The 23,235-nt window shown below is 34.5% G+C and overlaps 1 protein-coding gene and 1 long non-coding RNA gene across 3 annotated transcripts in view; one reads left to right on the top strand and one right to left on the bottom strand.

The window, feature by feature from the left end:
- sano (CABIT domain-containing protein serrano) overlaps positions 1 to 15,249 on the top strand; it is a 42,197-nt gene extending 26,948 nt beyond the window's left edge. For both annotated transcript variants that reach the window (XM_089839469.1, XM_089839468.1), the window contains 4 exons: positions 11,464 to 11,537; positions 11,603 to 11,668; positions 11,742 to 12,059; positions 12,119 to 15,249. In XM_089839469.1, coding sequence (XP_089695595.1) covers positions 11,769 to 12,059; positions 12,119 to 14,344 — 2,517 coding nt within the window. In that variant the 5' untranslated portion in view covers positions 11,464 to 11,537; positions 11,603 to 11,668; positions 11,742 to 11,768 and the 3' untranslated portion in view covers positions 14,345 to 15,249. The remainder of the gene's footprint in view (positions 1 to 11,463; positions 11,538 to 11,602; positions 11,669 to 11,741; positions 12,060 to 12,118) is intronic.
- Positions 15,250 to 15,256: 7 nt separating this feature from the next.
- On the bottom strand, positions 15,257 to 16,049 carry LOC149673753 (uncharacterized). The gene is made up of 2 exons (XR_016366915.1): positions 15,999 to 16,049; positions 15,257 to 15,932 (listed from the first exon to the last, which is right to left on the bottom strand). It is a non-coding gene; the product is annotated as an uncharacterized LOC149673753 (long non-coding RNA).
- Positions 16,050 to 23,235: the final 7,186 nt, after the last annotated feature.

Here is a 23,235-nt window from a genome sequence, read left to right as displayed (position 1 = left end):
CTGTAACAAATTTTTCAATGCTCGAACTTCTTAATCGTATTCATCGCCTTGATGTCCAAGCCCAGATAGCTTGTGAAGATTTCTTAAAATTTCCAAACCAAAAGAAAGATGGCCATAGTTTTGTTAATCAAAGAGTGACCTTGAGTTTAACAATACCCACCGCTTTTGAAATTAAAATAGCCATTGAAAAAGCTAGATTGGAAGCAAAAGAAACAATTTCAATGTTAGGAATGACAGATGTTGTTGGAGTTTCAGACGCGGAACTGTTAAAGAGCGTTTTAGTGAAGGTGCGCAAACCAAAGATTGAACCTGCGCTAGAAGACTTCGAAGAAGATGAAGACGAAAATAACGATGCAATTTGTGATGTGGTACCCTCGACTACGTCGAACCTGGATTACGAAGTAGTTTCTGAGGAATATGGTGGCTTAGCAGAAGATATGGAAACAATTCACTCTTCGTGCAACAGAAACGGAGTAAGGTTTGTAAAGCGTCAAACCGATTTAAGAAGCAGTGGTCTTCCTGTGTACGACATGGTGGCGAGCGTTGGCGCAAAAAATAGCCGAACCTTGGCAAAAAGTATCAAATGCAACTCTCCATTTACCGCTTTTACTAACACAGGCGAAACTCTTTTCATAAGAAAAACCACCGCACTATGGCTATTGAATTCTCATGAAACCTTGTCAAATGACCGCTTACTTCGCGTAAGAGATAACTCTAGTCAAAGTTCAAGACATTTCTCGAAAACGACTAATACGAAACCATACAAAGCAGATGCCGTTAATGTCGGTGACTTATGTGCTTTTCGGTATGAAAAGAAATATTTAATTGGTCGAATACTACAATTTTCTTATCAGAATGGTAAAACCTCCACGAATAGAAGTTATTCTGGAAACTATGTCAATATTAAAGATGCCAATAGAATTGGAGTCCTGTGCAATTGGTATGAATCGGTGGGTGAATCGAGCTTAGAACTAAAACAATGTGATAGATTTAGTCATGGTTATTGCAGTTTATCAACATATTTTTGTACAGTTCCTGAAAATAGCTTTACATACAAAGATATGAAGATGTTTTTGTCAGAAAATATTTTTAAAGATATTGATGACTTACTAAAAAGGAAGTGATAATTATTGTACCTGATTTAAAAATGTGTATAAATAAATAAAGTGGTTTTTCTTGTAATTTACCTCCTTTTTAATTTTAATTAACACCGTATTAAAGGAAATATGCTCAGTTTTAAAAAGACCGTTGACCTACCGAGGTGCTATTTCATTAAATAAAATTATTGAATCTAAGTTTAAAAAAACATGACCAGAATGGTAGTCATATTCACGGGGAAAATCTAAAAATCCGACGAAATCACGGGGGAAATATCAAAATCCGACGAAATCACGGGGGAAATATCAAAATCCGATGAAATCAAGGAAATAAAATCAAAATCCGATGAAATCAAGGAAATAAAATCAAAATCCGATGAAATCAAGGAAATAAAATCAAAATCCGACGAAATCAATGGAATAATCTCAAAATCAGACGAAATCACTAGAAAAAAATAACAAAATCTAACGAAATCAGTTGATTTTTTTAGATTCCGAAATCAAACGAAATCCGATGAAATCAAACGAAATCCGGTGAAATCAAACGAAATCCGATGAAATCAAACGAAATCCGATGAAATCAAATTGGATTTTGAAATCCCGTACACTTTTTCATATACGTCCGACCCCTCGGCGTAACGTGATTGGTCGGAGGTGTAAATTTAAAATTACCTATGAAATCTCAAATCAAAACCTCAATCATGGTAATAAGCCTTAATTTCTGAAGAAATTTTGTATTAAAGTAATATGGGGAGTGAGTGATATTATAGAACCAATTTTTATACAGAAAATTAAAGTATTTTTAATAAGGAAAAGGGATAGGTAGACTGTGTTTGTAATTGATAATATATTTAAATCGCCTTAAGAAATTCTTTTAAGTATTTGAATAGAATATTTCTCGAATCATCGACTTCTTAATAAAACCAGATATCTCTCCAAGCCCCCGAGATATTTTGGAAAACCATTTCCGAAAAAGTTATAGGTATGTACAGTCTGAAAGGAATTTGCTACATGGCAGCGTTTCTTTTTCTTTCTTTTTTTTATCAGCTCAAGCTTCTTTGGAAAAAATTCCTGCGCCTCGCATTTTACATATTCTATGAAGAAGCCTTTTCTATAATCACTTTTTATCAGTTGAATACGTGAAACCTCATTTTCTCGGGCTCTGATTGAGTTAGGTCCATGTATCGTTGGATAAAGAAAAATTAGGACTAGCGCATGTGCATATTGGGGGATTGTTTATGAAGTTTTGGTGGTTGGAAGTTCAAAATTAAGGCTTAGGATTAGGAGAAATTGGCGTTGCATTTGTTTTATTTAAAGTTCAATATCTCCGGCTCTGATTAAGTTAGGCTTAAATGTTTGTATCATTTAGTAGAGGAAAATTAGGGCTATCATAATCTTAAGGAATTTTCCTGGAAATTATGTTTATAAGTGAGTTATGATGGTTCAAAGTTGAAGTTTTCAAGAAGGTTCCTTAGGTATTTTCCTATTTTCTATTCAAAGTTCATTATATCGGGCCCTAATTGGGTCAGGTCCAAGTATTTAGTATCGTTCGATAGAGGACAATTAGGGCTATTATATGCTCAAGGGATTTTCCTTAATATTTCGTTAAAAAAGAGTTATGACGTTTCAAATTTAGGATTTAGTATTATTTTCCCAACTTAATTTACTACTATCATATTTAAACTATACTCAAGTATTTAATACCGTTGGATAGAGGACAAGTAGGTCTATGAAACCCTCAAGGGATTTTCCCGTGAATGTTGTTAAGCTCGTGTTATGAAATTAATTTCAAAGTTAAGGATTAATATCGTGCCAAAGGACTTTATATTTGGGTAGGGTTTTATTATACGTATGTCGTTGTGACTTGTGAGTCACGTCGCGGTGTTCGGAATTCCTAAAAAAACATTCCTCCCAATTCAAGCCCCATTAGGTTTCGACGTCGTTTCTAACGAATATTTTAACAAGTTACGTAAAAAAATTAACGGCGATTCTGTTAGAGGGATAGTTCACTCATCTTTTTAATCTGCAATTTAGCTAAAGTTCGGTTCTCTGAATTTCATATTTTTTTTTCTGAACAGTGAAGTGTGCCACCCCTCGTGTGGAATTTCTTAGGTAACCGTATGGGGCACCCATGGGTGGTTTTTTTACCACCCTGTGGTCGGTTGAGTTAAAAAATACTGTTTTTTTATGTACTTTTCTCGAATTTTTGTCAAACCCTGTAAAGGTTTTGACGGTGAAAGTTGGTGAATCGCTACTGCGTGTATTAATTATTATAATTTTAATTGCTTGTGAATTGAATATAGTATAACTTGTTTTTTTTGAAAAAGCGCGATTGTGAAAAAAATAAAAAACGAAGAACAATTTTGGAGACATGAAGTATCGTAAGTTAAACTTTTAAAAATCTTTCATTTTTCTCAATTTGTTAAATATTGATTGACTTTAGTAAATATTGGTTAAACAGTTTGATTAAATTTATTAAATATTGGTTAAATAGTTTGAATATTTTGATTAAATATTGGTTAAATAGTTTGATTAATTTGATTAAATATTGGTTTAACAGTTTGATTAAATTTATTAAATATTGGTTTAAAAGTTTGATTAATTTGATTAAATATTGGTTTAAAAGTTTGATTAATTTGATTAAATATTGGTTTAAAAGTTTGATTAATTTGATTAAATATTGGTTTAAAAGTTTGATTAATTTGATTAAATATTGGTTTAAAAGTTTGATTAATTTGATTAAATATTGGTTTAAAAGTTTGATTAATTTGATTAAATATTGGTTTAAAAGTTTGATTAATTTGATTAAATATTGGTTTAAAAGTTTGATTAATTTGATTAAATATTGGTTTAAAAGTTTGATTAAATATTGGTTTAAAAGTTTGATTAAATATTGGTTTAAAAGTTTGATTAAATATTGGTTTAAAAGTTTGATTAAATATTGGTTTAAAAGTTTGATTAAATATTGGTTTAAAAGTTTGATTAATTTGATTAAATATTGGTTTAAAAGTTTGATTAAATATTGGTTTAAAAGTTTGATTAATTTGATTAAATATTGGTTTAACAGTTTGATTAATTTGATTAAATATTGGTTTAACAGTTTGAATATTTTGATTAAATATTGGTTAAATAGTTTGATTAATTTGATTAAATATTGGTTTAACAGTTTGATTAATTTGATTAAATATTAGTTTAACAGTTTGATTAATTTGATTAAATATTAGTTTAACAGTTTGATTAATTTGATTAAATATTGGTTATACAGTTTGAACAGACTTATCCTGTTATAATGAAATTTGACACATTTTAATAAAATTTATTAAATTTTGATAAACCTTTTAGCCAATGGTTAAATTTATTAAATTTTGATTAATTTTTTTTAATTATTAGTTTAATTTTTTAATTTGTGATTACCTTTTTTAACTTGTAGTTAAATTTATTAATTTTTGATCACCTTTTTAATTTTTAGTTAATTCTTAATTAACTTTTTTTTAATTGTTTGGGTAAACTTATTAAATTTTAATTACCTTATTTAATATTTTGGTTAAATTTATAAAATTTTCTTAAAAAGAAACGCACTTTGTCTGAAATAATTAGCTTATATCAAGCTTAGTAATTTTTTCTTTAAAGTCGGGTTAACATTTCCCATAATCCAGTAGAAAAATCTTCAATATATTTAGCAATTTTTGAATTCATTATTATTTAAAAGTACATCAAACTCAGGTTCAAAAAACCCCCTGATCTTAAATGCACCAATCTATTAGACCCTAAAACAAAGGAAGTGTATTCCTCCTCCTCGTAGTCTCGGCCACACCCCCTTAATTTTTTTATAAGAAAGTTATGGGAAATCAAGGAAGCAAAGGCTTAAAATAAAAGACCATTCCTTAAAACAAGATAGAAACTCGAATCCATCCCCACATAATAATTGAAGTTTAATACAATCTTAAAATTTAAATAAAATGAAAGTTGTTTTGGTTTAACGTTTTCCTCCATATTAAATATATTTTGCTATTATAATTAAAGTCCTAATGAACTGTCAACGTAGATGTTGGTTACGTTCCTCTGATGAGTTTGTACTTGAGCACTTAGGTATAACGGGCCAAATGTAATTTGAACGATAGCTTCCGCGCAATTACCAACCGTAATCTAGACAAGGTTATCTTGAAGATGATTAAATATAAATAACGTATTTCATAATCTCTTTAAATTTACATCGCGTGTTTCCTTGAAAATACTGGCTCGTGCTTCACGTGCTTTTGCAAAAGTTTCTTTAAAAAATCCTTGAAAATTTTTAACATTTTTATGCCCCATAGAGAAAAAAATCTTCCTCGTGCGTTGATAATTTGAGTAACAATTTAGGCTAAATATTTTTATTTAAAACAGTGTACAAAACATTTATTTTAGGTTTTTTCCTCCCAATGCACGTTCAGACGGAATTCAATTTTTTATTTTTTGCACTAACTCCTGGATAATGAATGTAATATAATGTATACGATACAGCCACACCCTCTTTTTCCAAGAATTACGCGCGTATTTTTCCTAACACCCCCATAGAGAATAATAAGGACCCCATCGGCTAATATAAAGGCGGGTTACTTAAAGGCACTTTAAAGCTACAACGATCACTATACACCTTTTGTTCCAAATCACGAAGAAGAAAATAAAGAGGTGTATAACACTTGTAAAGTCTAAGCATTAAACGAAAGACAAATAGAAGTAACCAAACCGGAAGCCTTAAGTAGTCTCGGGTACGATATTTAAAAGTCAACTGATCTCTAGTGTCTTTCTCCTTGCTTTTTTGGCAAGAGTCCAATCACCTGTCCCCAGAAAATAGTCTGCTACTACGAACTTTCTCGTGACGTTACACCCTCCTATCTCTTACCGCAGTTTTGGCGTCCATATTGGAAGTCGTCTGCAGCTCAGACCATACATTTTAGACTACTCCCCTCTAAGTACCACTCTATAGCCAATAAACCCTTGACAAAAGGGGAGTGGTCGAAGAATCGTCTGCTTGAGACAGAGATAAGACGGAATATTGATTGGGTATGTGAACGCAAAGACGTTAGATAAGACTTCAAAGTTACCAGTCCATCAAGTGTTGGTCCGTATTGTTCGAAGCCATATCAAACATCTTTATTGTCAACATACATGCCGGAACCCTCTTTACTGAGTGTCTAACTTACTTTCTATTATCTCTATTTGTCTTTGGTTCTACCGTACTTAAAGAAAATAGTGTACGACCCCTCGGTAAGAATTTTGTGGAGCGCGTTCAGTCAATCAATCACGAGACGTTTAACCCTAGATTGAAAAATAAAAAAAAAAATTTAAATAGAACAATAGCGTTACGTAAAATTATAAGACATAATAAAAAAAATCTTACTATCTCTTAAAGCCTGAGCCGGTTTCGAAGAAACATATTGCTTTGTAGGAACCACCCCGTCGAGAGAATTTTGGGCGTAGAAAGTTTTAGGAACCAACACGAACTAGGCCTAATTCTCCAAAACAATGTTTCATAGCCCGGCCAAAAAAATATATAAATGTCTTTTGTTTCTGATCGTTCTTTAAAAGTTCTATCATTTTTTTTTTTGAATTATGATTGAAGTTAAGCCTAACCGCTATTTGGAAGCTGATTGACTTCACGATTTGAACTCTCGCACCGTATTCCACGGAGAAATTTACCCTGGAGTTATAATTTCTTAAAATTGCTTTAAAATTTACCTTAATTTACGAAAATATTACTTAACAGTGCTACCAACTTATAAACATGTTTTATTCGACTCTTAATTTAAAGTATTCTAATTTTTTTTTAGTTATTTCCGGAGCTTTGAAATTAGCCGTTTCCCACGCATTATTTGCATAAATTATCATAAAATATTCATATATCCGAATATTTACGCTCGATTTTAGGCAATGTATATCATGAAAGGCGAATATTTGGTACTCGGGGAATACCGAATGTTTCACACGGTTTAAAAGTGAAATTAGAATCAATCTAGCTGGGTTTAGTAGTTCGGTGCTTTTGAACTAGTACTCTAGTAGCTTTGCTAACTCACAGAAGGCCTGATAACACAGCACTAATTATACTAAAGCCTGTTACCTGTAGAGGGGGTAAAATGTTGCGTAGCCCCCAACAGTGAAAGGTATCTATTCATTTATTAAATGAAAGTTCTTTTAGAAGTCTAATACATAAATCTACCAACGGGGGTTCGTTAAAACCGGGTACGTATGTTTAAAAATCGTCTGGGAAAACGTTAGTGGCGTTCCCCAACAGCGCCAATACTAATAAATTTACTGAAATACGTTCAAACTTAATTAATATAAATATATTAAATAATGTTTGAAGAAAAAAACTTTCAAAATTGAAGTAAATATGTAGATAAATGTTAGTGCATAGTATGACCCAACTGGTTACTGGTGGTGTTCTCTTGGATCAGGCTAGCGGAACCACACACACACAAAAAATAAACGGGGTCAGGCCCGGGCTACGTTTTTTCGACAACATGCTTCCGAAAATATATATAAAAAAATATCTATGTTTAAGCGTGTTCCACATTCAGATTTTGGAATAATACGGCTTAAGTACTATATACTATTATTACGTCTTCCAGTGTGGTTTAGCTATTCAAGGGGGCGTCTAATTTAATCACGTGACATTGCTCTATAAATTTTTAAAGCTCGCGCAATTTCAAAATTCAAAAACCAAGGCTTAATGAAGTTTTTAATACATTCGAAAAGCACGTGAAATTATGAAAATTTGTTAAAGCAGACGATTTTTCTAAATTCAAAAATAGGCTTAACGAAATTTTAAAATTTTAAGTTATATAAAGGAATAATAAAGCATAAAAATTGAAGGATGATTAAGTATGGAATGTCAATAAGCAATACGTAAACTCAAGGATGATTAAGATTAACGTTTCGGATCTCCTCAAATTACTTAAATCAAACAAGTGATAAACTTGAAACAAAATTGAATTCGTGTTTATCCAATTTCCAGCCCTAAACCAATTTAATCTCAATTACAATCAAGGTTAAATCTCCAAGATTAATTTAAAAATTGATTTACTTTTAAAGAAACATTATCTGTAGCGTATAATCCCGTTATTGATACGTTGAAGAAAAGGCGTGGGTTTTGAATCGGCTCTCAAAACTTTAAAACCCATTTTTGAATTAATTTTAAATAGAATCTCGTTCAAGGCTTTTTGAAAAAGTCTGTAGGCCTACATACTCGTACCTTTTTAAACAACCCACGCGTCCGTGCTATTGGCGGTCACACCCCTGACTCTTTTCCTATTGGTTGAAACTCTCTACCGTGTCTGACCTTTTAACCCTCGATGACTTTTAAAGTGTTAAGCCTTTGAAACTAGGCCTAAAATGATAATTTTAAATATATTTTTTTCTACGAGCAGTTTAAAACTTCCGTGTATGATTATCTTAATTTGTTAACTGATCAAAGATATGATTAGCTTAAATACACATTCAAAGATCAGTATAAAATTCGTGTCTTTGATTACCATCATTTGTTAACTACTCTTTAATTTCCAATCGTATAATTATCCTAATTTCACTTTTTAAAGAGCAGTTTACAACTTCCGTATATGAATTATTAACCAAACTATGAGATTTAATATAAATTACCCAGTTTTTTATTTAAAATTTTTAATGAAAGTTCAAAGTAATTAAACCGCCTGATTAACCTCTTGTTTATAGTTTAGTCTTAATTGCTAAGTTAATTAGTGTTTATAGTGAAAGTATTAATTTTAATATCGAAAAGAATATAAAAGATGCCCAATTACTTAATGAAGCATTTGATTGCGGTTCAACTTTAATTGCGAAGATGCATCCGGCGATTATTTAAGTTAAACAAAATTAAGTTAATTATGAAAAATATCACCTTTAAAAAATTAACAAAAAAATATATAAAAGTTATATGACCCTTAAGGAGGATCCCTCGTGATACGGTCCAATGCCTTTAAAACTAAATTCAGTATATGACGTCATTGTTCTTTAGTGGTTCTAACCTGTAAAAAAACAATTTCTCATATTTTTCGCGACCTTGACTCGCCTTGGAAGTTTAAATTTCGCTCTCACCCCACGGAAAGATACACGACAATTTAACCAGACACCGTTAAATTATACCTAAGAAGAATTGAAACTCGTTTTCTATTACCAAAGTTAACTTTTAAGTTGAGTTGTCGCGAGCTCAAACTTTGTATTTTTAATTTCTCGTGGTGCTTTTTTAATGGTCTCCGTAGCCAAAAGAGCTAGATTACTGTCTCGAGAAACTTGTATTTTGCGATATTTTCCCCATAAAGTCGGAAGAAGGTTTACCCAGACCAGGAAATGGTTCTTTTTGTCCCCTTGGTGGTTTTTAATCCTAAAACAGAATAACCTTTAGGCTAATTAGATTTTTTTTTTAATTGTTGTCGTTTTTAACAAATTCCATAAAAACACTCGGGTGTTGTCTTAAGTAAACGCTTTATTATGGGTAATTACAACTAGCAAAGAGGTACATTTCGGTGGCCATTTTTAAAAGATGGTGAATGATATTACCTAACCCCAAAAGCTTACCTCTATGGGGCTATTTCCTGTCCTCTCTCTCAGTATTATCTTCATTGACAGTGTTTTCAGGTACTTGGTGAGACGTGTTAGTCAAGTACTGATTCAAAGTGAACTGCGAGACATTTTCTCTGCAATCTCCTGCCTCATAAACAGTCTGGCAACACTGGGGGAAGGGCAAAAAACCCTTTAGTATTAATGAAATCCGGTCAAACTTAACGTTGTTGTGTAAGGTTTAGCTTACATTTCTGCAAGATGTCTGCCATTTTTCAATATGGTCGAGGATTGTAATAACATTTCTTGTTGATTACTTAATTACTACTTAAGAAGAGTAACGTCCCAGTGCAAAACTAGTTTTAGTTGTCTAAGTAAAACGGAGGGTACCTTAATTTATGAGATACGGATATGAAAGCCCTTGGGGATCTTGACATCTTCGCCTCATATATGATATCTTTGATATCTTTTGTTTTAAAGGCGCTGCTTCACGCGTCGTCGACCGGAAGTTGTCGAAAGGGAATGGGAAAGCTAGCTCGATGGTAATGACCTTTTTTTTTAAGGCGAGGTTTTGTTAAAGAGGACACCCTTCGTTAGGTGTAATACCAATTTTCCGGATGGTGGAATTGGTGCGCGTTGTTTTTTTCATTCCGGAGATACTGTAATTCGTTTGTTTATTTTTCGGATGGGTGATTGTACTCCATGGAAAGTGAGAGTCATTTGACTTTCAAATTAACTAGGCTTTAATGAACTAACTTATATTCGTAATTAGCTTATGACTTTGGCAAGGTTTTTAGTAACATCTTGGAAAGGAAAGATAAGAAATATATTTCTTGGGTTAAGCCTAATTCGAAATAATTTCAATTTATGTTTGGTAATATTTTCCTCCAATTCTGTTGTTTTTCATTGAAATGCTTTGAAATTATAATCATATTTAAAGAACAAATTCCCGTTTCTGTGGTTAAATTTTGGTGTTCATTGATTGTTTTAATTTTGTGTGTTGTTTTAAATAATTTAAATTTAGGCTTAGTAACATTCGATTTCATTCGGTTTTAACTTTTAAACTGAAACAAATTACAATAACTCCGTTGTTTTTCATTGAAATGCTTTGAAATTTTAAATATACTTGAGGAACAAATGTCTTAATCTGTGGTTAAATTTTGGTATATATTGATAAATAATAAGGTTTTATTTTTAATGGTGCAAAATCCAGTTTGCTCATTAGAAAAATATAGACACTAAGGTTTGAATTTATAAGATGTTCTCTAATTACTTCTACCTTTAAAAAACAGGTGTTCTTAATATTATACGCTATATATTTTGCTATTATAACATTCCCGGGGTGAAAAGGGAGTCATTTAAACCGAATTTTTCCGACTTATCTTTGCAATAAAAAAAAGGTTTTTCGACTATAAAAAAAAAGATATAAAAATTGCTATTTTCTTCTGGTCGGATTTTTGGTTTAAAGTTAAACTCGTTTGGTCCAGGCTGTCTCGAGCGAGATTAGTACGTTCGTTCTCTCAGATAATTCTTGATTCAAGTTGGACCGGTTCCCCCGCCGCCGAACTTCTAAATATCGCCCGTAGTATTAACATTTCCTAGACGATATCACGGTCTGAGAAAAATAACTCAAAATACAGGATCGGCCAAAAACGCGTTTACACGACATCGTACTTTAAATTATATTTCATAATTCTTTTAATTCAGTTTTATTAAAAACAATCGGTATTAGGCATAAATGTATATCTTTTTTTATTAAATTTATTTGTTCTTAATTCAGTATTTATTTGCCTTTTGTTTTTTTTTTTTTATTTAGAGTGGGTCATGGCTGAAATTTTGATATTTGCATAATCGGACACTTTCACTAACGTATTCGCGATCAATTCCAAGGTAAGTAATTTGTTATTATAGTTCTTAATTAACAGATATTAATTAAGAAGTTTTTATTTATTTAGGTAATTTTAAGAACGACCCGTCGTTTAATTACTTCTTCATTTTGAGAGCGTCGAAATCAATTCAAGGTAAATTATTTATACAATTGTCTAACGAGTGTGACGAGTTTGTAAGAGAGAGGTTTTTGTTGACTTTAATCAGGTGCTGACTAAAAAGAAAAAAGGTGGCATGGCGGGTACCGACGCCAGCGCCTACCTGTCGGCGGTAAAATGGGATGACGAGGTCCTTTACGTCAGGGATTTTGTTCAAAAGATGAAATTGCCTCAAGTAGGCAAGATTATCAAAGGACAGTTCTCTCACTTGGGCGTTCCCACCCTGGCGTCTCCCTCCTTGAACCAGATCGTCTTCTTGTCTTCGGGAGGATCCAGGATTAAAGTCGCCGCTCAGTGCGTCAAGTTCAAGGAGGGTCGTAAAGTCATCCCAGTTGGACCCAAATTAGCCATTCCAGATAATTACCAAGTAAGATACTTGTATTCTTTCTTATACATTTTTGTTTGACTCATCGCGTTTGATTACAGGGATGGTTCGAAATCTTATCGGAAGATGGTCGCGCTGTTCGTGGAATCGAAAGTGTGGCCGAATTGGCCAAAAGAAACCCGGAAAGTTGCGTGGTTCGCGATCCCGTCAAAGCGCTGGTCTCCAAGACCGAAGATCCCGACGCGGTACCGGAAAAAAGTCGAACTTTACAAGCGGGAGAAACTTTGATATTAGTCGGGGAAGCGCCAGCCAGCTCGGTTAAAGGTAAAAACGCTTCGGGTCGATATTTGCGGTGTTTAACGTCGAAGAACGAAACGGTCTACTTGAACCTCGAGTCGAAAGGACGATTTAGCCCCGTGGCTGGCGAGGAAAACATTTCGGGGGTGCACACCATACGGAATCTCTTAAGCAAAAGGCTTCCCTTGATGGCTCGCTTGGTTAGTGGTAAGCCATTGTCCGGCTCGCAGTTCCTGCCCGAAATGCGTCTCTATTCATTGTTCGAAGAAGATTGCGTCCTAGCCTTGCCTCTGTTAAAAGACGCTCCCATCGTTCACCTCCCTTCCAACGTCCCGCTCAAACTATTGGCTCCCAAGAACGCTGACGTCTTGGTCAAACTGAGAGAATACGGCCGACTTAACGACAAATGTCAATCGCTAATTAGCGGCGTTTCGGATCAAATCCGCGTTTTCGACATATCAGTCAGTAAGGAGTTGAGGAACGAGGCCAATTCTCGGAGCTCCGCCATGATGGGACCGGCCGCCAGAAGATTCAGTCACACGCCTCGTTCCAGAAAGTTCCCGCATATCCGCTTGATACAAAGAAGTCTGTCCGATCCTCAAGGTACTGGAGCTAACTCGAACTCCGTCAAACCCGTTAGTCCCGAAGCGTCTCTCGAGACGACCACCATCGTCGTCTCTTCCCTCGAGACACCGGTCAAAGAGCTTCCAGATGACACTCGATACGACGAAATTGACCAGATCTACGATTACGTTCGTGGTTTCGCTCCGCTACCAGCCAAAATAAACAGCGACTACGCCACCGAAGGTCCCGTTTCGAGACAATCGTCGACGGAATCGACTCCCGCCACGGCCCCAGCCTCGCCTCTCGTTAGTCCCGTCATTTTGCCAATCAGCGAAACGTCTTCCAGATGTTCCCCGCCAACTACTCCACCGGGTGTCTCGCTTTCCGTCAAAAGTTCACTGATGCAAAGAGATCACGGAAAACCGGTGCCCCCTCCAATTGAAACTATACCAGCCAGGAAACTATCTTCTAGCGAAAGTGTGCCCCAGCCGGTCGTCAACTCACCATCACGGAAATCAGGCTCGGTTTCCATCAGCGTCTCGAGCAATCGAAATGGGCTACGCAAGAAGGAAGTCATCGTTAACAAGGAGACGAAAGTAATTAACACAGTCTCTTCGGAAACGGAACACATCTACGAGAAACTGGGTAATATGAAACGCGAGGAAGATGCCAGGAATAACAACGTTCCTACCAGTCCCGTCAAGTTACTAAACGAAAACGTATCCGATCTGAACGGAGTCAGCAAAAGTTGGATCAGTTCTAGCGCCAACAAGAAATCGGCTTTACCCAGCAACGTCGGCTCTAGAGCGCGAACGATTCCGGTGCAAGTGGGTCCGCCTTCTCTACCACTTTCGTCGACGTTTAACAACTGTCGCACCGTTTCATCCAACTCCAACAACAACAAGAAGCTCTTTGTTAAAAGTCCCGCTCAGCAACGGACTCAAACCAAATCGCGCTTATTCAAACACTTCAGAGGAAATTCAACGCCCAAGGAACCGGCCATGGTGCATCAAATACACCAACAAACTAACCAACGTAATTACCAGTCGCCTCGTCAAAACGAAGCCGGACATTGCAGTCCCGTTAAGAGCTACTTGGCCAGCAATTCATCCAAGAGTTTGGGATCTTCTCCTCTCTTCAATATACGCTACAAGTCTTTGAGCAATTTGGCCGCCGATTTTGATACTCTGGATTCTAGTAACTCCGGCGGGCAAACTACTTCCTCCGGTTCGGCCGGCTCCAAGGAACATCGTCCTCGCGAACCCAAAATTCAGAAACGTAGTCGATTACCGCGTCCTAGATCTCTCACTAACTTATTGTGGGACATTAGCCAAGTGGACAGTAGAAATAGATATAATCTTTCGAAAAACGGAACCAAGCGCGATTTTATATTTCCACCCAACGCTTCCGATACGAAATACGAAAGCGGAAGTCAAACTAAAGCCATCGGCACGCTGTATCTTTGATTTGACCGAAATAGGCTCAACCGAACATTTTCAACAATACCAGTTTTAATATAATTTTGGAACAATTTTTACTCGAATAGGATAATTAAATTTTGTTCTCGTAAATCGTGAATTTTACGCGATTACAATTATAATCAAGGTGTTATCATAAATACCGTAACAAATATAAGTATGACACTCAACGACATAGGATAATGAATGCGTGTTACCAAGTAGAACGTCATTTCCCCCAACAGCCCAGCTTGTTAAATAATTTTGTTGCCAACCCAAGCTAACTTTCTTAGAAGCATTCAACCCCTGGAGGGTGAGCCGAGGCACCAATAGCTCTAAACACCAAGTAACTAATAATATGGATTGTTGCTTTTCCGGAAATAGCTTTACCATGACCCGCTTTCATTCAAAACCCTTAATTACTTTAAAAGAAAACTTACTTCAATGATGAAATGGACAATGTCATACTTATTGATTGTTACGTTATTTATGGAGTATTCTTTCCTCATATCAACTATTAAGCCTCCTAAATTTAAACGATTTGCCAAAAACTTTAGCGCCAAAATTGACCTATACTTTATTACGATTTTTTCGAATTTTTTAATAGGCGTTAATCAAGCGAAACTGCGGACATTTTAATATAATAACTTGAAAGAAAATCGCCTATATTAGGCGTAGACTGGTTAAATTTAAAACTATTAATAATCGTGCCAAGATGATCTTGCGAGCGGATTTAAATTTCGTTTTAATCGAGTTACATCTAGGGTTAAAGAATGATTCCAACGGAGGATGAAACGGACCTTATTATCGAATTGCTTTAATTCGCCTCTAAATATCGATAATTTTATTAACGTTTGGTAAACTTAAAATCAATAATAATAATTATAATAATAAAAAAGAATAACGAAATGAAATTGGACATTTTCATTTATCCTAATGGCTTTTTACATATTCTTATTTGGTTTTTCCAGATATTGATAATAAAATATCTCGATTTGAAATCTTTACAAACAACCGAGAGTCCGAACAGATTTTCCAAGTCTTTCTCAGAGATTTTCCGAGTTCTTCTAATATATTTTCCGAGTTCTTCTAAGAGATTTTCCGAGTTCTTCTAAGAGATTTTCCGAGTTCTTCTAAGAGATTTTCCGAGTTCTTCTAAGAGATTTTCCGAGTTCTTCTAACTTACACTTTGATGATATCTATCGTTGTGAGAAAGTTTAACGCGTCCACGCGTTCGCGGCTAAAGCGTGGACGCGTTAAACAAGAGTGGACAATCACAATTAGCTAAAGCTGAAATATAATTTTGATTAGGTCTATGAACATTTGAGTCATATTTCCTTGTCCATTAGGTGTTATCATAAATTCATCTTCGTAATATTTAGAAAAATAAACAAATGCAAAATTTAAATTAAGTTTAAATTTGATGCGGAAAATTTTGTAACTATAGCTTGCCTGCCTGTCGTTTCATCATTTCTGTAAACGGTAAAAAAGGGCGTGTCGTTGTCGTTATGAGGACCCGTGTGAATATCCGGTGACCTAAAGAACTCGTGAAAACCACGCTTTAATGGTAAATAATGGGTGGTCGCGACCAAAATTCCTGAATTTCAAACCTATTTCTTTTAGAATTATCATTTAAACTGACTTAATTGTTAATTTTCAATACCATTTTCCAATTATATGGTTCCGGTAGCTTTTTCGGCTAATAACTGTGCAAACAATAAACTGATTCATTCATTCATTCATTCATTCATTCATTCATTCATTCATTATAATTTCATCTTCTGACATGAAAAGATCAATGCCAACTAAGAGCAGAGGTAAATTTTCAGGCCAGCTGGTGTTTCGTGGGTCACTTTTAACCGTACGTGTATCCATATATTAAATAACATAATATTGTTTAAGTTCACCATACATTATAGCTATACGTACGCTATATAGGATTCGTCCTATTTTAGGTATTTTCATCAGAGAAAATCACTTTATTTTGATTTGATTTTCAGAATCTGGATACAGGTGGGGACGCGGTGACCATTGATGGTATAATCAGATAGCCGAAAGCGCCGGCCGAGAAGTAGCACGACGCGCTTCGCGACGTTGAAGGTGAGGCCATGGGCATTTCCCCACGCAACCACAGCATCGAGGTCGAGTTGAAGGGCAGAGCGATCAACCGAGTCGCGAATAGCATGATGGACGAGTTGGTAACCGCCGAGGGCATAGAATTAATCAAAACATTAGAAAGTAGATCCCTGGGGCACCACCCCCTTGTCGATCCGGGCCCAGGCGGATTGTGTTTTATTGTGTTTTTATGCTGTTTAATGTGTGTTTATGCTGTTTTATTGTGTTTTTAAGCTGTTTTATTGTGTTTTTAAGCTGTTTTATCCTGTTTTAAGCTGTTTAATTTGTGTTTAAGCTGTTTTATTGTGTTTTTATGCTGTTTTATTCTGTTTTAAGCTGTTTTATTGTATGTTTTCGCTGTTTTATTGTGTTTCTATGCTGTTTAATGTGTGTCTATGATGTTTTATTGTGTTTTTATGCTGTTTTACTGTGGTTTATTTTATTCTATGCTGTTTTATTGTGTTTTTATGCTGTTCTATGCTGTTTTATCGTGTTTTATTGTAGTTTCTGTGCGTTTTATTGCAGTTTCTGTACGTTTTATTGTAGTTTTTTTTTTTTTTTTTTTTTTTTTTTTTTTTAATTTAATTTATTTATCATTCATTATTTTATTTATTTATCATTCATTATTTTATTTATTTATTTTTATTCATTATTTTAGTTATTTTATTTTAGTTATTTTATTTTTTTTTTTTTTTTTTTTTTTTTTTTTTTTTTTTTAAATTGTTTATTACTAAAACCTAAGTTTACAATGAAATTTTCATTTCCACTTTCTTACCCTCCAATTTACATATTCCCGCTTCTATAAAAAGTTTAAAGGCTATTTTGTCATTTCTTTGGTAAAATTCGTATTCAGTTAAAATACATAGTAGTAGTTTTTTGTTAAAATAGTTTGCTAACATAATTTCAGGATCAACTTCTTTTATATTCATTCTAGCATGGTATGTAAAATAGATTGAAAGTTTTGCTATATTTAAAATAATGATTATGATTTTAAAATAGGCAGTTTCTTCTCCACAATACAGCCAGTACATTTTGTTAACTAATTTAAATTTTGGGTTGAATATTTGTATAAAAATTGTAATTTTTGCTAAAAAACTCTGGGTTATCCCACAGTTAAAAAATATATGTTTAATATTTCCTTGCTCTTTATCACAGAATGGACATTTGGGACTAAGATTATATAATCTAGATGCTAAAACTGGTAACGTAATATTGCCTATGGTTATTCTCCAAAGGATACTGTTTTCCTTCGGGAAAAAACACGGATGCCATATAGGATTTAATTTAAGTTTTATATTGTTTGGATTCTCAAAAATCGCGAGAAATCTGTTCTTTAATTGTTCTGAATGTGGGTTGGTAAGTTCTTTAAATTGGGTTTTTGTTACTTTTTCAAGGCTGACATACTTATCATCCAAGTAAAGTTCCATCTCACAAATTGTCTTTTCTTGGGGTGGATTAGTTTTGCTCGGCAGACAAAAAAGCTCTATCTTTTCTTTACATAATTTTGAAATCTTAAGGAACTGATTGGTAAGGGAGCGCTCTGTTTGGGGTCTTAGTCCTACATCAATAAAGGGATTTCTAAAACAATTGTTTTGGTGGTCGTAGATGTCCCTGATAAGTTGAAAGCCTGGTGTTTTCCATTTTGGATGATAAAAGTCCAATTTAATCAAAGGGTTATTTAAAATAGGTAAGTTTAAAAAACTCTGTATGTTTGTGGGTTTTGTTAAACGTATTGGGATCGTTTTCCAAAACATGAATAGATCCTTGTAATATTTTGGACAAAAATCATAGTTGAATTCTATGTCTGGGAAGCTAAGAACGTTTAAACCAAATTTATATATGTTCGTTTGTTTTAAATAATGATCTAGGAAGGCTCCTTCTATGGGGTGGTAAAGTCCCTCAATGTGACGTTGTAACTTATTAAAGGCGAAATTTTCCCATCTTTTTGTTAGGGTTATTAACCCGAAACCTCCCTGGCCTATCTTCTGTTGGATATCGTCCATATTTAACCAGTGTCTGTCGTTAGTCCAGATTAGTTTGGCGCATTCGTGTAATATTCTCTTGGATAGTTCTTTCGGTGTGAACAGTACTGGTAAGGTGTAGAATAGTTTGCTGAGGAGGATGTTACATAACTGCGCTCTGTTTTTGTATGACAGGCCAAAGACTGAGGTAGAAATGTTTTCCATTGAGGTTGTTATTTCGTCTGCTACCATATTTACGTGCTTGTTTAGAATATTTTCTTTCGTGCAGAAGGTGACGCCTAAGGACTTTATTTGATCATTGTTCCATTGTACGTTTATCGGGAGATCCGTTCTATTTTTCCACCCTCCGAGCCATAATCCGTTGCTTTTTGCTAGGTTAAACTTGGCGTTACTCATTCTCGAGTAATTGGCACATTCTTCTGAAAGAATCGTAAAGCCTTGGTCTGTGGTGATAAAAGTGTTGAGGTCATCAGCGAAGGATAGAGTAGTTAATGGTCTCGGGATGAAAGGTAGATTTATAGAGTCTTCTCGTAGTTTACTTCGGAGATGGCATAACAGAGGTTCTATTGACAAATTGAATAGGAAGCTTGACATTGGGTCGCCTTGGCGGATGCCTTTGGAGACTTTAAATTTTGCCGAGAGAATATTATTCACTTTCACGCATGCTTCGGCTGATGAGTATACGGCTTGAATGTAATTTGCTATTTTGTCTCCAAGACCAACGTGTTTCAGGATTTCATATAGGTACTTGTGTTTTACCCGGTCAAAGGCTTTCGCTTGGTCGAGCGCTACTATCGCTAAATTTTCGCTAGAGTTGAAGCTGTAGTGGTGGATTACATCCCTCATTATATTTAGATTGGATGTAATACTTCTTTTCGGTATACTCGACGTTTGGTCATAGTCGATAATTTTATTTATCTTGGTACCGATTCTATTTGCCAGACATTTTGAAAGAATTTTGAAATCTGAATTTAGTAACGAAATCGGCCTCCAGTTGTTTAGAAGTTTTGGGTCCCCTTTTTTGTATATAAGTTTTATAACAGCGATGGTAAAGGAGCTAGGGATTTGTTGTTGGCCTAGTAACTGTGTAAAAATTAGCCAGAGGGTATTTCCAATAATAGGCCAGAAGTGCGTGTAGAATTCGTTGGTTATGCCATCTCTGCCGGGGGATTTATTTCTGGCTAGATTCTTTACAACTTCGTCGACTTCCTGTTTCGAAAGGGCGCTATTGCAGACCTTGGTATCCTCTTCGCTTAGACGGGGTAATATTGATATGTAATCCTGACAATTCTCCGTCTCTTCGTCTTGGAAGCAGGACTCAAAATGTCTGACGATTTCAGTATATAGTTCTTTCTGCGTTGATGTTTCCTCCCCTTTTTCATTTTTGACGCTTGTGACTTTTTCAATTTGATTTTCTTCAATTCTTATTAGTTTCTTGGAAGGATATTTAGCTGCGACTGCAGTCTTTATTTTGGTACGGGTGATTATGCCTTCGATTTTGTTTGCTTCTAGTTCCTCTAGTCGTTTAAGGAGTGAGATCTTTTCTTGTTCGGACTTCACTCTCCCGCTTAGCAATTTTTCAGAAATGCATCTCGATTCTTCCTTTCGTTTTAAACTACTATTTTGCGAATATTCTTTTGTCATTTTTTTTAATAAAAATTTGGTTTTTTCCCACCAAGATAACATGTTTTCTTCAAATTGGGGTAGTAATTCTAACCGATTGGTCCAAAAGTGTTTAAACACATTTTCGAATTTAGAGTCAATTAGTAAAGAGTTATTAAAGCACCATGTGTCACTTAAGTTGTTTCTATTTAACTGCTTGATTTCTAGTTCTAGGATTATTGGTGAATGGTCTGAAATTGTCATGCCTTGGACTATCTTTATGTTTTTCACCATTGGCCATAGGGTGGGTGAAACGTAGACACGATCTAATCGAGCTTTTTGATTTTGATCAGAGAAACTTTGCCATGTCATTTCTTGACTTTTGGGGAAAAGTTTACGGTATACATCAATTAAGTCATAGGTTCCTACAAGACACTTCATTTTGTTGACTAGTTTACTACGTCTTTCAGCTGTATTGTACCTATCAAGTGTAGAATCTAATGTACAGTTAAAATCACCAAGTACTATTATATTTGTTATATCCTTGTTCTCAACATGGGTAATAATCTTATCAATCAGTTCTAGAGCTTTAAAATTGGATTGTGGCATATAAACATTATAAATGGAGACAACTAAATTAACATTGGTAAAATTTAAGAAAGTATACTGTAGATAACCTTGTACAATTATTTCACTTTCGATTTTAATCGAGTTTGCATTAAAGAAACGATTGTTATGTGTTGCTGAAACACCTGCTTGATGGTTTGTTAAACCGTTAAAACTATGCGAGTATTTGTTTAAAAAATAGTTTGGAAAAATGTTTTTGGTTAAAAATGTTTCTTGCCAGAAGGCTAAGGGGGAGTTTGTGTTATCCATTAGATTACATTCGTTAAGATATTTAATGTTATTATTTAGTCCTTTGGTATTATGTGTTATAATTTTAAAACTCATTAGGATTTCTTTAAGTTATCTACAAGTTTTGTCTATTGTGGTTTTTGTGCGTTTTATTGTGGTTTTTGTGTTTTATTGTAGATTCTGTGCGTTTTATTGTAGTTTTTGGGTTTTATTGTAGTTTCTGTGCTAACTAAAGCATTCCAAGTATTATAACTAGTGTTTATGTCGATAATGAGTTAAAAATGAACTTTTCTAATTTCAAAGAAAAGTACAAGCATCTTCCGCATTATGAGCCTATTCACGTCTTCTTCCCAGTGCCAAGCAGAGGGGACGGGATCGACGCCACAAAGTGACAAAAGAGGGCTTCTCATATCACACGCCGCGAGCAAGTTTCAACGAAGTTTACTTTTTGTTTTTATATCTATATACTTTTGTTTATATACTTCATAAATGTACTATAGAATAAATAAATTGTTCGTCGATTTAACGAATCTCATTTTTTATTCCTTTTCTGTCAATTAAGTTACAGCAGGCATATATAGGATTTTAAAATGCATTAATTAGATTAAAAAGGATTGGGAATATGGGTTAATTTAAGGTTCCCGGTAAACACTTTAGCACTGTTAAAGGCAGCGCGTCGAGGGGATATTCACTAATGAAAATTTTCTTTTATGGCTGATTTTTATTAACGCTTTTAAAAAGGATAGGGATTCATTGGTGATTTAAAATGGATGGGGTTTAATGGTTGCGTCTAGATTACGAGTAATCATCGAGGGGCTACTCACTAAAAAGTCGTTTTTAAACGGGATTGGGATTGTGGGTAACTTAGGGGCTACGGGTTGTTATTATTTTACTAGTTATGAACGGATTATTAATCATTCACACATTTGCCGCTAGGGGCGCTGTGTACGTAGTTACGTATTTACTGACATCTAAAAACATGATAAAATTCTGCCAGACATTCGTGTAAGCAATAGATAGTTCATAAATTGCCGCTAGGGGCGCTGTGTACGTAGTTACGTATTTACTGACATCTAAAACATGATAAAATTCTGCCAGACATTCGTGGAAGCAATAGATAGTCCATAAATTGCCGCTAGGGGCGCTGTATACGTAGTTACGTATTTACTGACATCTAAAACATGAATAAATTTTCCGCTAGGGGCGCTGTATACGTAGTTACGTATTTACTGACATCTAATACACGAAGAAATTTGCCGCTAGGGGCGCTGTCTATAATATTATATAGGCCTAACGGTGTGTTCTCTAATTTGAATTAGCGCCCACGTCACACTTCGAAGCGCCCCCAACGACGGAATATACGATAAAACTCGGACGCCACTTGTCCAGGTTTCTTTTCTCTCTGCGCCGGCGACCAGTCAACATCGTTCCTTGATCAGCTCCTCGTAATCCTGACTTTCGAAGGCAGTATTGGATGGAAAGCCACGTTTTACGCCGACGGTGGGACGTGACTCTAAGCTCTCCGCCATTGAATGTCCATTAGAACGTTAAAATCAACGCGAAAGGTTAAGCCTAGTACGGTATGTGTGAAAGTCTTTCAATAATCCAAAGTCATCCAGCTAGCAATTTATTATTTTATTTAATCGCAGAGTTTAAATTATTTAGGTAGAGTTAATTGTTAGTTAATTATGTTTATTTATTGAAAATTAACTACAATATGAAGAAATTTCCAGACACGAGGTCAGTTAGACAAGGCTTAATTTAGAACATCTTAAATCAAGTACTTGGGCTCATATTAGGGGAAATTAAATTCCTTATCTATTTTAAATAATAAACCTCGACTGTTAACAAATTAGGTCTCATTTAACGGCGCGAAACTATATTACCTAAAATGAGTAAAGTATGTTTTAACGGGGCCAGATTAGGTTGCACTAGGCTAGGCTGAACCTTTTATAAAAATTTATCCGGGCCTGGCACTAATCTCTAAGTTTATACTTTATGCCGTCGTTTTAATTTAAATTAACGAGGATATTTTAGAATTATTACGCGTAAATTATAGATTTTAGATTCTAAAATTTCATTCGAGGCAGTATTTAATTATTTTAGATAATGAAGTACGGTCTATTTAATAAATTAAATGGTGTAAATTAATTAGGGTTAACTGTAACAAGTTATCATTAATTATGGAGATTAAGCCAATTTAATAATTTTAAAATGAGCCACGAACGCGAAGTTAAGTCTAGAGATTTTTAATTTTTCTTTAATTATTTTAATCTATGGTATTGTTTCCGTGAGTTATTATTTTGTTGGGACCTCGAGTAGCCATTTAATTCTGATATGGAAATT

This window comes from Phalangium opilio, unplaced genomic scaffold, assembly GCF_054372755.1.
Source record: "Phalangium opilio isolate 3A_F unplaced genomic scaffold, DU_Popi_V2 ptg000048l_1, whole genome shotgun sequence".
Taxonomy (NCBI): domain Eukaryota; kingdom Metazoa; phylum Arthropoda; class Arachnida; order Opiliones; family Phalangiidae; genus Phalangium; species Phalangium opilio.
The sequence above is the reverse complement of the archived record's forward strand: the minus strand, read 5'-3'. Positions and strand labels throughout refer to the sequence as shown.